The sequence below is a fragment of the Podarcis erhardii genome (assembly GCF_964252035.2).
Source record: "Podarcis erhardii genome assembly, chromosome: 13".
Taxonomy (NCBI): Eukaryota; Metazoa; Chordata; class Lepidosauria; order Squamata; family Lacertidae; genus Podarcis; species Podarcis erhardii.
Window position 1 is genome coordinate 36,391,251 of NC_138502.1, and position 16,137 is coordinate 36,407,387.

A 16,137-nucleotide genomic window follows, 5' to 3' on the forward strand; every position below is an offset into this window, starting at 1 on the left:
GGCTAGCATGCCCAGAACTACAGGGAACAGTTGGAGGAGGATAAAAGACTGGTGACAAATTAGCTCTTCCTGCAGAATAGCACTAGTCTGGTTATACTTATTCCCTGCCCCTCAGCGGAGCCAACTATGCACACCAGATAAGGAAGGGTGACGAAATTAAATGTGAAGTTAAGAACTGAAATGTACTTGAAAGCATCACCTTTTTTTGTATGAGCCACAGGGTACACAGCTCCAAAGAGGCCCTTCCCATTTACTGCACAATGCAAATAAGTTTGCTGAAACACCAGACCACCCCTCGTTCTGCTGCTGCTTGCCCTACCACTGTAATCACAGCAGGAATTCTCCAAAAGGTTTATTTTACAAAATAATAATACAAGAACATCCATTCACACACACAACCTGAGGCAGGTATTACGAGGACGCCCATCAAGACGTGTCCATGGTCTCTCCCTCTGGAAAACAAAAAGCAGGTGCAAGAGTTCAAGATGGAAGAACACACTCCCCGCTTCCCCCAAAAAAGAGGATCTCAAAGAGGTCTTCCTCAGTAAAACAAAGAACATCATCCCTGCCACTTGTGAATTTTAAGAGTCCCCAGTTGTAACCTTTCAAGCTGACAGAGACCCCGCACAGAAGAAATACCAGAGGACGTGAAACAATCTCACTGCAAGCCCGTGCTGTAGGCTGAACTGCCTTCCTGGCAAAGGCGGCTAATAGCATTGATCACAAGGTGGTCAACACGTGAGTGGGATGGTTAACTCCTCCCCAGTAGCTGACTGAATGCTGCTAGCTTGGCACTCCACTCTGGCCTAGAAAGCTGTAGGGCACAAATGGGGGGCCTCTGGGCGAGGAAAGGGAGCAGTGAGCCCTCAAGGGCAAGTACAACTGCAAAGCTGCCAGAGCAGGCAGGAAGTCTACTGAAATACGGGGGGGGGGGGGGCGATGTACCACCACAATTTTTGGAAGTTCCTGCTACCTCTCTGCCACCCCCAGCCCAAATTGGGTTACTCGCTAGGCTACTGGGGGAGCAACTGCTTCACTGCGACCTCCGTGCTTTCAAACTAAAAGCAAACGCTGCTTTACTCACACTTTCATTATTTTCCTACTTGCACGCGTCTCTTGCAGGTACTGAGGACAGAGGATTGGGAGGAATAGGAGGGGATTAAGAGCAGAAAGGCCTACCCTATGTAGTGCACAACAATCGAACAGTTGAGGATTATCCTCTACCCGCCCCACAGGTTCTTCGTAATTCTGATCCTATGAAAGTCGCTCAGTGTCATCACTGCTCATCCCCAGAAGAACTAACTTTCTGGGTCCCAAGCCATTAGCATATGTTGGTCAATGAACACTGCACCAATAACCGCGGAACGAAAAGCAAAAACCAGGCTTATTCTTGCCCCCTTTCAATTATGAGAAGCATCATGATCATTACTGTCGTGCAACTGGACTTTTCAGTGGATTTGCAGATACAGTACTGAACCCATCCTGTGAATGAGTTTGTACGCTGCAACTGGGGCTAGACGTCCTTTGAAGATTTCTCAGCATGGATTGAAGGCAGAATCATATGCTCAGTGCTGCTACCCATTGCCAAGAACAGCATTCCCACGTCAAGTATCCTTCCTCGCCTGCTTTTTCAAGTCAGACTTGCCTGGGAAGTTTTCTCCACTCTGCACTGCGTTATTGCCTGAGCGAGAGGCAGCAACACTAAAAAGTCTGCCCAAACATTTTGGGAAGGGGGTGGAGGAAGAAGAGAACTCAACCCATGCCTGTCATTTTTGACAGAAGCGCTGCACTAGGCATTTTGAAGTTATGTCTTAACAAACCGGAATGCGCATTTGAGGATCGCCTCAAAACAAGGATCTAAAGCAGGGGGCGGCAGTGCTTTTCTGCCTGAGAAGCACAACCTTATGGGGGCCACATACCACATGGTGGTCAAAGCCAGAGGGGAAATTGGTCAGGCAAGAGGCAATATCACAGTTGCAGAATGTATTCAAGTGAAGCAAAAAAAAGCACTGTTCAAAGTGTTGGTGCTGACCTTTAAAGCCCTAAACGGCCTCGGTCCTGTATACCTGAAGGAGTGTCTCCACCCCCATCATTCAGCCCGGACACTGAGATCCAGCGCTGAGGGCCTTCTGGCAGTTCCCTCGCTGCGAGAAGTGAGGTTACAGGGAACCAGGCAGAGGGCCTTCTTGGTAGTGGCGCCCGCCCTGTAAAACGCCCTCCCATCAGATGTCAAGGAAATAAGCAGCTAGCTTATTTTTAAAAGACATCTGAAGGCATCCCTGTTTAGGGAAGTTTTTAATGTCTGATGCTGTATTGTTTTTAACACTCGTTTGGGAGCCGCCCAGAGTGGCTGGAGAAACTCAGCCAGATGGGCAGGGTATTATTATTATTATTATTATTATTATTATTATTACTACTACTACTACTACTACTACTACTACTACTACTGGATGAAGGTGATCACAAGCAGGGCTTGTGAAAGGCCTGGCCCTGGGAGATTCCTGAGGGTCAGTGTCATAGACTGGCTGGGTGCAGAGGAGTGGTGGAAGACACCAGCTGGGGAACCCCTAAGGGAAGAAGGCTCAGAGCCCAGGGACTGGTGGTGGTTGGAGTGGTTGGAGAAGACTGGGAAGAGGCGGCGTTGGAAGCTGAAGAGGTAACACGGCTTAGTGAGTAGGGAGAGTCTGTGGCAGAGAGCAGTCCAGAAGCAGCAAGTGGAGGCAGGAGAGGAGGGGGGCCAAGAGGCAGATATATGGTAGGCTGGTGAAGAAGCCAAGGTGTTTCCCCCTCCTGCTGTGACAAGCTCTCCTCCACCTGGTCTCCTAGAACCCGAAGAGGGATGAAGAGGATGGAGCAGAGACAGAGAGAGCGGAGAAGTCTCAGGTTGCCTGGGAAGGACCCAGGAGGAGGAAGAGACTTAGGGAGCTGTGGGAAGGCAGGGACCTTTGAGTCTCTACAGCTGCCTCGTTGGGGAAAGGCCTACTGGGAAGAGTTGCTGTTAACTTCTCTGACACCTTGTGAGTTACTGCTGACCTGCTCCCGGCTCCCATCAGATAGAGAGGGCTTCTTTATTTGGCCCTGGGCTTGAAGTTCCCCAAACTGATCTAAAGGAATTCAACTGCTCTGTTCTTGTCCTTTACTGGCCTTGACGAAAGCAGAGCTCTCCATTTTTTCCAAGTGCCTCCTGCGTTTTTCTACTGCAAAAGTCCTACATACACTTCAAAAGCTCTAGCGAGGACGGCCAGGCCTAGCCCCCGGCTGGAGGTTTTCAACCCACACATCCCTTCGCCTCAAATTGTTACTCACTGAGTTCATTGAACATGAAGGCATCCTGGTACTCTTTCATGTACTGAGTGGAGCGTGACTCGTCCAGGAACAGCGAGTACACGCGCTTGATGTCGTCCACCTGAACCTCTGTGCCCTGTGAATGGGGAGGGAGAGAGGTCAGGGCTCCCAGCAGGAGGAGAAGAGCACAGCACAAACTCCAGCAAAGTTTCACCACTCCAGACAACTCCCTCCAACTAGTCCTGGGAATGAGAACTGAGGACGACTATGGGCTTCCAAACGCTTCTAGTTTTATGCCTCCCCCCCAACTCTTCTCCAAGAACTTAGGGGTTTTGATAAAGAGATGCCACTGACTCTCTAAGCCAGGCATAGGCAAACTCCGGCCCTCCAGATGTTTGGGACTACAATTCCCATCATCCCTAGCTAACAGGACCAGTGGTCAGGGATTATGGGAAGTGTAGTCCCAAAAAATCTGGAGGGCCGAAGTTGGCCTATGCCTGCTCTAAGCTACCAACATACCCCCCCATCGAGGGAGTTAGCAGTCCAAGGCATCAGGAGGGAGCCACGTTGGCAAATGCTGTCCTAACGGCACCAAAACGTTCTTGCTCCCAACTCCAGTCCAGGAGCAGATGCACTTGGTAATCTGTGCCCCTCTGCTTCCGATTGCTTTTTAAGACAGAGGGGATTTTAAATGGTTGTAAGCATAGCACACAGACACTAGAAGGATGGGATAGACCTTTTTAGAACAATGGGATAGACGCCTGAAGGAGAGTCTCCACCCCCATCATTCAGCCCGGACACCGAGGTCCAGCTCTGAGGGCCTTTTGGCGGCTCCCTCACTGCGAGAAGTGAAGCTACAGGGAACCAGGCAGAGGGCCTTCTTGGTAGTGGCGCCCGCCCTGTGGAACGCCCTCCCATCAGATGTCAAGGAAACAAACATCCACCTGACTTTTAGAAGACATCTGAAGGCAGCCCTGTTTAGGGAAGTTTTTAATGTATGATGTTTTAACATGTTTTTAATATTCTGTTGGAAGCCGCCCAGAGTGGCTGGGGAGGCCTGGCCAGATGGGCAGGGTATAAGTAATAAATTATTATTATTTATGGAAAATGAAGCTCCTGATATGCACACACACACACTAGGGCACAAGTAGGGTGTTCCTGCAAGCTGCGGGTCAGACTGAGAAGAGAGGGAGAAAAAGTAAGGATTTATTGGCCTTTTGAAGAATGGCAGCACAGGAATTGTGCTGCCCCGTGGAAGTCCCCGGCCTCTACTGACTGCCAGAGCTCACCTTCCTCTTGCGACACACCAAGCTGGCGGCTGTGATGAGCTGGATGGCATAGCGCAGGGAGGTCTCCAAGCCGATGCGCGTCAGCACGGTGTAGGCGTCTTCGTTCATCTCGACATCCTCCTCCTCACACCTGCAAGAGATATTCCAGCTCAGAAGAAGGAAAGCTTCCACAGCGCAGGGCAAGACGCCGGAACAGCAACAGCAAAACTGTGATGCGGTAAGACGGGCCGGGCTTCCTCTGGCTCACCGGATTTTAAGGATCTGCTTGGTCTCCTTGTCGCTGTAAGGGGAGGTCGAGATGATGAGCATGCGGTCCAGGAGGTCAATGGGGATGCCGTGGGGGCTCTGGTAGTTGGTGCCACGAATCCTGCATCGGAGAGGACAGACCCAGAATGGGAGGCGGCTTAAGGACCTCCGTTCCTGCCAGCCTGGTGTCAGGCGTGGAGAGTCCTCCCCTCCCTCTGGTAACTTCGCAGACAAGAATTAATGAGCAGTTTTTATTTTATAGTCCTTTTCATTCAGTTACCTGGTTGCGAGCAAAAATCCACATCTCTCCACAAGGAGAGCAGTTGGCTACTCTAAATCCTCCTGCTTCCGTCTCCCGCAACGTCCTGGCGCCAACGGAAAGTTCCTCCTCCTCTGCATTCTTTGTTCTCTAATATGGACGGACTTCCTAGTTCTTGGGGGAGGGAGGATCCCGCACCATAGCTGTCAAAGTTTCCCTTTTTTGAAGGGAAATTCCCTTATTCCGAATAGGATTCCTCGAAGAAAAGGGAAAAGTTGACAGCTATGTCCCCCACACCCTCTAATGATGTCTCTGCCGGCTGTTCCCTCCCTCCTGTTTCTCTCTCTGTTATCTCATAACTAGGCAACTCCTGTTGAAGCTGCTCAGTGTCTGTGTCTCTCTCTGCTCCTGAAACCACTGGAAACAGGGGGGAAGCAAATCTTCCCTTTCCCCCTCCTCCTCTTCAAAGAGGAGCTTATCCGCCTGAGAATGCGTTCCCCAATCCTCTGATTCAGACCATTCCCTGACACATGGTGGCAAGGAATCTCCTCTAGGCAGCAGGCATATTCCGTTCAGCCTCTCCCTGTATGCAGGACAGGTCCTCCATATCGCTGCTGCATTCAGTCCAGTGACGTAGAGCCATGCCTTCAAAAACCACTTACTTAAATACCAACAGCTTTCCATCAATCTAGTTGTGACTTCATCAGCAATGGCTGGCATCTCCATCACCTCCTCTCTAGAAGTGGGGTGCCGGTGCCTCTGCAGATGTCGCTCACAGTCTCCCCATCCCAACCACAAGGCATCTTCCCATGGTGCCCTTGTCTACCACCACCCTGCCTGCATTCTTGACTGCAGAGAAAAAGCCTATCTCTAGCCTGGCTTAGGCACCTCTGCCAGTGAATAAGGACCTGGCTAGGCTTTTCAGAAGCAAAAAAAGAGGTTTCAGTGTTCTGCCCAGCTTGTGGCAGGTGCAGTTAGTTACAGGAGGCATGGAAGAATTACGTCATTGCCTGGGTCACTAAGAAATGGGATTCTGATCAGCGACTAGTCAGTCGCCAAAACGCCACCACGCCCGGTGCCCGACTATCCGGTGATATGGTGCCATGCCCCACCCCACGATGAACTCTGCCAACCTGGTGATGCCTCGATTGGTAGCCATGATGAGGACAGGGGCCATGTCACTCTCCAGGGCCCGGTTCAGGAAGGAGAAGCACTCAATGTCCAGCATGTGGACCTCGTCAATGAACAATACCTGGAAGGGAAATGGGGGGGAAAGGAGAATGGCATTGCCTACCCAGCAAAACACTCACACGAGAGGAAGGCATGGAAGAGAGCAGTGGAGGGTGCAACACGTGCTCTAAAACAGGACTCACCCCTGGGATCACCTCGGCCTTGCCCTCCTCTCGCCACTCGGCGACCTTGGCGTTGATCTGCTCTCGTACCTCGGATTTTATCTCCCCTGTGTCACCTGGGAGCATACACAAGATGAGGGAGGGGAAGGAGGAGACATGAACAGTTGCCTCTTCAAAAACAGGGCTGCCTTCAGATGTCTTCTAAAAGTCAGAGAGTTGTTTATTTCCTTGATATCTGATGGGAGGGCATTCCACAGGGTCTGAGCCACTACCAAGAAGGTCCTCCGCCTGGTTCCCTGTAACCTCACTTCTCGCAGTGAGGGAACCACCAGAAGGCCCTCGGAACTGGACCTCAGTGTCTGGGCTGAAAAATGGGGGTGAAGATGCTCCTTCAGGTATACAGGACCGAGGCTGTTTAGGGCTTTAAAGGTCAGCACCAGCACTTTGAATTATGCTCGGAAATGTACTTGGAGCCAATGTAGGTCTTTCAGGACTGATGTTATATGGTCTTGGAGGCCACTCCCAGTCCAGATACAATGATGCAGCAGCCTAAATTTCTGCAAAACCCTCCAAGTAAGGGGTCAGCAAATGTTTCCAGCAGGGGGCCAGTTCACTGTCCCTCAGAACCTGTGGGGGGCCAGACTATATTTTTTGGGGGGAAATGAATGAATTCCTATGCCCCACAAATAACCCAGAGATGCATTTTAAATAAAAGGACACATTCTACTCATGTAAAAACACCCTGATTCCTGGACCATCCGTGGGCCGTATTTAGAAGGCGATTGGGGGGTCACTAGGGGGCGCATTGGAAGATGGCAGACAATACCATCTCTCCGACCCACACTGGGTAATTAAGAGGCTGTTATGGGAGTAGGCAGCCTCCCTTGTTGCCCCAAGGAAATGGGGAACACTGCCCTTGCCTGCTGTGCCCATAAATCACCCCCTAATTTGAAAGAAGGGGGTGAGGGCCCTAGGCAGAATGCCCCCGTGTGGACCTCGGCTGTCCTGGACGCTGTCTCTGATCGCGCACTAGTTGCAGCAATTTGGAATAATTAATTACAAAAGAAGCACATATTTCAAGTGAAGAAGGGGAGTGAAGTCTGCTAATTTAAGTGACCTCTGCGAAAGAAGACGACGGGTTGGAGAAACAGGAATATTTTACGATGAAGATACACCAAAGGCTGGGTATGTTGACAACGGGACTGAATGGGGGGGACGGGGACCTTTTTTACTTTCCTTCTATGTGATTTACAAGAACCCCTCCTCATTAGAATCGTCGGTTGAACTGACCCAAGCAGGATGATTGAGGTCTGTGTGGAGATAAACTTTAACCAAAAGTATGCTTTATGGAGATCGAGAAGCAATAAGAGCTTTTGGGAATGGTGCAGCAATTAATTCGGAGTCGCCATCTTGCCAAAGGATTTATAGCCGGGAGGAAAAACGGACTTGTTTTCAGACTGCATTCCTAGTGAATCTCCTCAGAGGTTTTGAGAAAGGAGGCAGATTGGTGAAGATTAATGACGCTAAGACTGTTTTGATGTATGGAAGTGATGTTATATGGAAAACGTCTGGATATGGCTACTGGATAAAAAAAATAATATCCACGCAGGATTACAAACTGTTCTAACCAGTTTGCGGAGACTATCAGAGGTCACAAAGAGAAAGGAAAAATATATGAAAATAACAACAAGAGATGTGGAAAAACAATAAGAAAGGACTGGATAATACTGTGAACATCATAAGGTTAGATCTGTGGACATTAAAACAGCAGTTAGAAGCAAGAAGTTGATTGTAATTTGGTTTGATTTGATGTGATTGGTCGTTTAATAAAAAATTATTCTTAGTATTTAGAAGGCGATTGGACCGGATCTGGCCCCCGGGCCTTAGTTTGCCTACCCATGCTCCAACTCCAGGTTTCCAATGAACAACTTCCACCCCACTCCCTCCAGTTCATCCATATCGTCATACCAGAGAAGAGTGCGAGGAATCCCTGTGTGCGGCTGTTGATGACATCAATTTCGTGCAGCGAGACTGTGTGCACCACTTCCTTGCGCTTCTGCAGCTCCCCGTCAGGGCACTGGACAAACTTGGTCTGGGACAGAGAATAATATAGGCAGTTGGAAGACCTGAATGCTTCTCGTGCCTGGCACCCAAGCCCATTCATGCTCGAGCCCAGGGGCAGGAAACTCTTGCAAGACAAAGACATACAAAGCTAACTTACGTGAAATTGAACTGTGGGTCCATCTATCTGCTCTAACAGCCAGCAACTCTCTTAAGGCAGGGATGGGGAACCTGCGGCCCTCGGGATGTTGCTGGACTACAACTTGCATTGGCCCTAGCCAGCATGGCAGATGGTAAAGGATGATGGGAGTTGTAGTCTAAGAACATCTGGAGGACCACAGGTTCCTCATCCCTGCCCTAGGGTCTCAGGTCCATCTCCCCGAGATCCTTTGACCTGGAGATGTTGGGGAATGAGCTGGGCACTTTCTGTGTGTGAAGCAGGTGCTCCACTGAGCTATGGCATCTAACTACGGCATGCAAAGATCTCCCCTCACAGGCAGCCACCATCAACGGAGCCTTAGGATCTCCCATCACCTCACATCAATTTGCACTTCTCACCCCCCACTGCAAATACCTGCGAACCCATAGCATCGTAGTCCCTTGCCCGGGTAAAGGAGCGTCCTAGTTTGGTGATCTTCCCTGTGGCTTTGTCAATGGTAATGACATCCCTGCGGACACAAAAAGGAGGAAATATGAGGACTGGGCCCTGCCTTTTGGTTCTGGGTGGAAGACACCTCGCAAAGGACCTACCCGCCATCGCAAGTTAATTTATCTTCTCTCCTCAAAACTGATGCACGGGTTAAAGAGCGCTTAGTAGGGTAGGCTGTATTTCTTTCCATTTGTGGTTATGGGTGGCAAGAAGCCTAACCTACACTATTCAGGCTTCAATAACTCCACCAGCAAGGGTAGCTCTGCCAAGGCCCTCCCTGCTCTGGGGAGAAAATGCAGTGGTAAGGAGGATCTTCAGTTTTATGATGGTTAGGTGAAATACAAAAGGGGTGGAGCCAGAGGAAGCTGAGCTAGTCACTCTGTTCAAGCCTGAGCTGCGTAACTTCATTCTTGCTAAATTCATATAACGTTGCTGCACTACCAGGGTGGGATGGGACACTGCAGCCGGCAAGTGTAAATGAACGCTTGGCTGCCAAACCTACGGTAGCTGTAATTTGTGGACCTCTGCATTAATGATTCTGAGTCAATGTTCTCATGTAAGGAGGGATACACATACTGTCTGTTTGTTCTGTAAGAGAGTCAGCAGCTTTAGAAGACATTTAGAGGCAGCCCTGTATACGGAAACCTTTTAATGTGTAATCTTTTATTATGTTTTCATATATGTTGGAAGCCGCCCAGAGTGGCTGGGGCAACCATGTCAGATGGGCAGGATATCATCATTATCATCATCATTATTATTATTATTAGACATGGGCCGTGCTGTGGTCTAAACCACTGGGCCACTTGGGCTTGCTGATCGGAAGGTCAGCGGTTCGAATCCCTGTGACGGGTTGAGCTCCCGTTGCTCTGTCCCAGCTCCTGCCAACCTAGCAGTTCAAAAGCACGTCTGTGCAAATAGATAAATAGATACTGCTGTGGCGGGAAGGTAAACGGCGTTTCCGTGTGCTCTGGTTTCTGTCACGGTATTCCGTTGCGCCCGAAGCGGTTTAGTCATGCTGGCCACATGACCCGGAAAGCTGTCTGGGGACAAACGCCGGCTCCCTCGGCCTGAAAGCGAGATGAGCAACTCAACCCCAAAGTCGGCTTTGACTGGACTTAACCGTCCAGGGGTCCTTTACCTTTTTACCTTACTATTATTATTAATTTATGTGGGCCTGTAGGGGCAAAGTATAAAGACTGCTGAACTTCAGGCCTTCCCAAGCAATGTCCTCTCATTTCCAGGTAATGTATTAAATACTCCTGTGTGCTATTCACGAACTGTGTTCACCTTCATCACTCCTTCAGTGTTAGACATTCCCCACCCCATCCTTTCTTGCTTCGATTTGTCACTTGAGTGTGCTTCCCTGTTGTCCACAGAAACCAGCAATCCTGGCTTCCTTCACAGATACCAGACAGCTCAGGAACCCTAACTCTCTGTGCCCTTCCCCACTGGCTTTCCCTTCGCACCTGTGCCCCACCTACACGCCCGGCCCTGGCTCACCCAGCCTGCACTTTCTCCTTGGTCAGGGACTCAATCATCTTGGTGCCCAAGTCATAGATGGTCTCCATCTCGGTTGTCTTCAGTGTCAGCTTCCCCACCTTTGCACCCTGCAATGAGAAGGACACAGTCAACATCCCTCCAGCGCTTATTACCTTGATAAATGGGCTGCAGTGTGCAGTGCTGCCATTACTAGGTAATAGCTAGCCTGCCATCTCCCCTGCGTTATACTCTGGCCTCAACTCACAGTGCCAGTCGCTGGGCGATCTATTTGGATCTCAACCACTTCACCTTCAATGATTTCTGTTTCCTCCCTGCAAGAATAAGGGGATAAGACTGATCTCAGCAGGCAAAGAGAGTAGACTGCAGAGTACCTCACGTTCATCAAAAAAGAAGAGCTGGAAATATAATTTCGGAGGCAGTTGAGGAATCCAACAGGCCTTGCTTTGCTGTGTGTGCCAGTCTCCAGCCAGAGAATTTAAGACAATGGCTCCTAGTTTATTTTTTGAAGACCTATTTTATCCCATTAGCAGCTAAGGTGGCATTAAACGCACCGTGCAAAATGCTACAAAAGCCAAAATCAACCCCCAAACATGTTGCTGCCCAGCTCTCATACTCAACAAGTTTTTTCAAAGTTTCCTAGAATCCTCCTTGTTGATTCCCCTCACTTCTGTTTGAATTCTCCAGTGCCCAGTCTCAACGTCCTGTTTTAAACTCCCAAGCCACCCGCAGAGAACAAAAGACCTCCCGGCTGCTCCTCACTTGATACGGACGCCAATGGAGCGCCGGAAGGCTTGAGTCAGCGCCTCAGTCTTGCTCATCTCCAAGGAGAAGATCTCGCTGCCAGCAATGGCTGTGAAAGGGGTGTCAAGACCCAGGGCTTGCGCCATTCCTGCGAGAAGAAATGGCTGCTTGGTTACAATGCATGACTTCTTTCTCTTTTTTCATTCTTTTATTTATATTTTATACATTTATTTACATTTTACACATTCTTTTATACATTTAAAAAATATTTTGACAAGTAAGATTCATAAATAAATAAGAATAAAAATGTGCACCCCACCACCAAGACCATTCCATTGTAACTATCCAACCTCCCAAAATTTCAACACCTCTTGCGATGGCTTGACCCCTTTCCGTTTTAACAGTACAAATTCTACAAACACCTCCCATATATCCTCAAAATCATTTCTGCATATTCCCTGTCTTAACTTAATGGCACATGTTAATTTATGATTAATAGCTATATCCCACACCTCTTTATACCATTCTTCCATTTTATATTCTGCTTGCCCCTTCTACTTCCTGGCTACAGTCGTACCTCGTTACGTCAGTCTCCGGTTGCGTTTTTTCAGGATACAAATGCAGCAAATCTGGAAGTATATACTTCTGGGTTTCACCACACGCGAATGCGCAGAAGCACTCTGAGCGTCTTGCACATGCACAAAGCTCTCTATTGCACCGTGCGCATGCGCAGAAGCGGTACTGTGCTTGCAGACTTTTCGGGATGTGAACAGCACCCCGGAACGGATCGAGTCCGTAACTAGAGGTACTGTATTTGTGCAGCTGTCAATAAATTTGTGAACAAGTGCTTCATAGCCTGTGAACCTTCCACTCCATTGTAAATTGATAATAATGCTACCTCTGGTACTATCCCTACTTCAGGTGTCAGCAGAAGTAGTTTTTGTGTCTGGACCTTACCCATAGCAATGGCGGTCTTTCCCGTGCCTGGTTGGCCAGCGATCAGGACGGCCCGACCAGCAATCTTCCCCTCCTTGATCATCTCCAAGATCACACCAGCAGCTCGACGGGCAGCTAGTTGGCCTACCATGCCCTGGGACACCTAGCCAGGTGGTGGGGAGAGGGAGAGAAAACAGTGAAGGAACAGGAAAACCAAAAGGCCCCACACTTCATTTATTCCCTTGTTTGCACAATCACAGATATTCCTCTCAAACACATACACAGCACCCTACCTTCCTCACTTCCTCCTCATTCCCACTCTGTACTATCCCTTATTTATTCCTTTTTATTTCACCCTGCCCCCTGTAAGTCCATTAATGCACCCACAAACATCAAAAAGCTATATAAAGGCTTATGATCCCAATGGCAACACGTATACCTTTCATTCGAGCCACTTGCATTCACCCATTTCATTACCCTCCAGTAACCCACTCGCATCCCCCTCTTGCATGGAAAATGCTGGGAAAGGGGCTAATCTATAGTTTATATGATGTTGGCAAATCCCTTACTTTCTACTCCAGTTGGCTGGACAAAGATAACCAGAGGCAGAGCAGGGTGAGAGCGTCAGCGTTAAAACCCAGGAAGCTTTAGTACTTTCAAAGTTATGTGCATAGAAAAAACATGATCATACTACATATGTGGCCCCAGAAACAAGTGCCTCTACATCCACAATGCATAGCAACAACCTCTGTACCCCTCATCTGTTATTATATATTCTGAAAGCTCCTAGTATTCCACTTTCTATTTGATTAGATTTTACCAATCACCCACCCACCCACCCACCCCAATCTAGCAACTCTCTGAAAGCTCTTTTTTCAGGTACCTGTCTGGGTTCCAACGTATCATCTAAGCCAAGTCCTCTAATGTGGGAGTGGGCACCTGTGTGAGAGACATGCAGACTATTATTAGATGGTCAGTGACCCACAAACCCATCTGTCCTTGTCCTGCCCCTTGATCAAATATGCTTTTTTAAAGCATTTACTTCCATGGAGAAAGCAGCATAATCTTCACTGAGGAACTTGACAAGTCCTATTCAGGCATTTGCTTCAACTCTTTTGGTTGTCATCTGTCTGTCTCAAGAGATAATGGAGTGTGCCCCCAGGGGTGAAGTCAAACCACTGCAGAATCACAGCGCCCGCTGTGGCTGTAGAGACTGGTAACTCGTATTGTGCCTCCCGCATTGTTTTTGCTGCGTTAACAGCACCAAAGTAATCTCTCCAGGGTGCAAACAGTGTGCATGGAGGTCCTGGGCTGCCCAGATGACACAACCCCTTTCTCAACCTCACTGATGTGGTCCAAAAGCAAGCAGAGCAATACATTTGGCACCAGCTTGGCTGCCAGAGTTACCGGAAGGAGGTGTACAAGATGCCATCCAAGGGTTAAAAGTGTACAGTGATGGAAGACCTGCCCGAATGTCCATTGGCATGGCAGTGCCTGTCTGCTGAGCCCAGGAGCACCTATGCACATTCAACTGAACATGCATACAAGATTCTTGTGCAATTTAGAATCCAAATAACACAGAGTTCCCAATTGTACAAAGGCTCCTCAGCATGTTTGGTCAGGCATGCAAAGTCCCTTTCATGTGCATGCCCCCAGTTCTTTATACACTTTTAACCCCCATGTGTTTAGACAAATACCTGAAAAGTGTTATAATAAATTGGAACGCCAGGCAAAAATGGGAGACAATCCCAGGTCAAGGAGCAATGGAAACTCACCAATCCGTTCAATCCGGGTAACATCCCGAACTTCAGGGACCTTGGTAGCCTGAAAGAGAAAATGATTTAATGAGGCCTGCCAAAATCCAGGTATCAGTGGACACGTTTCGGAGGAAAAGTTACACTACATTTCATACCTCATCACCACAAAGCATTCTAAACACAAGCATTCTAAATCCTTTCACGTATTTGGATGTGACTTTCCACAACTACTGAATACCCAGTTTCTGAAACAATCAAGTGATGGATATAGAAAGGGCAAAGAAGGATGACGAAGATGGAGGAGAGAAAACCTTGCCTTTTTCCTTGACTGGGCCTCAAGGTTTACAAGGTAAAACCACAAAACGTAAATGTTTGCAGGCTATATCTGCAAAGCTTATATGAGAGCCCATGTGGTGTCCTTAAGAGGGGTGCAGTGGTTGGCGTGACAGAAAATGACCATTCACCATCCAGCTCAGCCTTGAAATTCACTAACGACAACCAGCCTCAAATTAACTGATGCAGGGAAATGAAAGTTAACCATGGATAAGAGGAGACTGAAGGGAGATATTATAACCATCTTCCAATATCTAAAGGGCTGTCACATAGAAGGTGGAACAAGCTTGTTTCCTTCTGCTCTTGAGGGCAGGACCCAAATCAATGGCTTCAAGTCACAAGAAAGGAGATTCTGACTATACTGTACACCAGGAAGAATTTTCTGAGAATCACTGAACTGTAGAGTTGGATGGGATCCCCCAACCACTTGCAAGGCAGGAATCCCAACAGGCAGGCCCCAATCCAATTTGAAGCCATACTAGATCCTGCTTAGCTTTGCACTTTTATCGCTACACTACACAGGGAGCTTTCTTGACAGCAAGGACTATCCCACAGTGGAACAGGCTCCCTCCGCCGAATGACATGGACGCTTTAGTTGAAATTCCTGCATTGCCAGGGGTTGGTGTAGGTGACCATTTGGGGTGGCTTTCAACTCTAGAATTTTATCCCAGCTGGAGCTTCTTGGAGAAAAATCCGGATTTGAAAACGTATGAGATGGATGTATCTGTCTTCAGTAAGGGGTGGGGGTGAAACCTGTGGCCCTCTGGTTCTCACCGGACTATGCCCATCATAGAATTGTAGATTTAGAAGGGACCCCAGGGGTCATCCAGTCCACCCCCCCCTGCAATGCAGGAATCTCAGCTAAAGCATTCATGACAGGCGGCCATCCAACCTCTGCTTAAAAACCTCCAAGGAAGGAGAGCCCATGACCTCCCAAGGGAGACTCCATTCCACTGTCGGAAAGTTCTTCCTCATGTTTAGCCGGAATCTCCTTTCTTGCAACTTGAACCATCCCTGACTGCTGGCCATGGGGGGCCGGGGCTGATGGGAATCACCACAGCATTGTAGGGGTTGGGAGGGACCGCGAGGGTCATCTGGCCCGACCCCCTGCAAAGCCAGGACCATTTTTTGCCCCCCACGTGGGACTCGAACTCGCGACCCTGAAATTCAGAGCCTCCTGTTCTGACAAACTGAGCTGTCCCAGGTTGCGGTCGGGAGTCCCACAAACTTCTGAGGAGATTCCCCACCCCCACCCCCCTCCGATGGGGCCGGTGAGGCTCCGGGGGCAGCCCTAGGGCGACGCACGGAGGCAAACGGAGGGCAGGGGGGGCGCCCCGGACCCCCCTTCCTCCCCACCCAAAAAAGTTGCGATTAATCCGGGTCTCTTTCCTGGAAGGGAAAGGGGCTTGTCGCTCACCGCGGCGGTTGCCATGCTGCTGCTGCTGCTCCTGCTTCAGTCTCGCGCCGTCTCTAAGCACCAGCCCGCTCAGCAGCCCGGGAGCAGAAGCCGGAAACAGGAAGCGCTCCTTACGGAGGGTGCCGCTCTAGCTGACCTCTATTGTCGCCCCGGTCCTCCAGCTCATTCCTCCCTATAGAGGGGCCCTTAACGACAGCCTTCCCGACGGATTACTAGGCTCCCGCAGCCGCGCTGGGGCTGATGGGAGTTGTAGTCCGAAACGTGGGAGAGGGGGATGGTTTTGAAGGAATTTTAAACGTTCTGGCCACCACC

General features: G+C 49.3%; 1 protein-coding gene across 2 annotated transcripts; it reads right to left on the reverse strand.

The window, feature by feature from the left end:
• Positions 1–337: 337 nt before the first annotated feature.
• On the reverse strand, positions 338–15,924 carry RUVBL2 (RuvB like AAA ATPase 2). Of its 2 annotated transcripts, XM_081838026.1 has the most exons (16): positions 15,826–15,924; positions 14,094–14,142; positions 13,202–13,257; positions 12,340–12,481; positions 11,401–11,530; positions 10,886–10,952; positions 10,642–10,748; positions 9,067–9,160; positions 8,400–8,523; positions 6,453–6,547; positions 6,213–6,331; positions 4,822–4,941; positions 4,575–4,704; positions 3,307–3,421; positions 1,085–1,125; positions 338–452 (listed from the first exon to the last, which is right to left on the reverse strand). In XM_081838026.1, exons 1-15 carry the CDS (start codon positions 15,838–15,840, stop codon positions 1,100–1,102), a joined length of 1,389 nt encoding a protein of 462 aa, XP_081694152.1. In that variant the 5' UTR covers positions 15,841–15,924; the 3' UTR covers positions 338–452; positions 1,085–1,099. The 2 variants fall into 2 exon arrangements, with proteins under 2 accessions (XP_081694152.1, XP_081694153.1); XM_081838027.1 differs by lacking the exon at positions 1,085–1,125.
• Between the last annotated feature and the right edge of the window lie 213 nt (positions 15,925–16,137).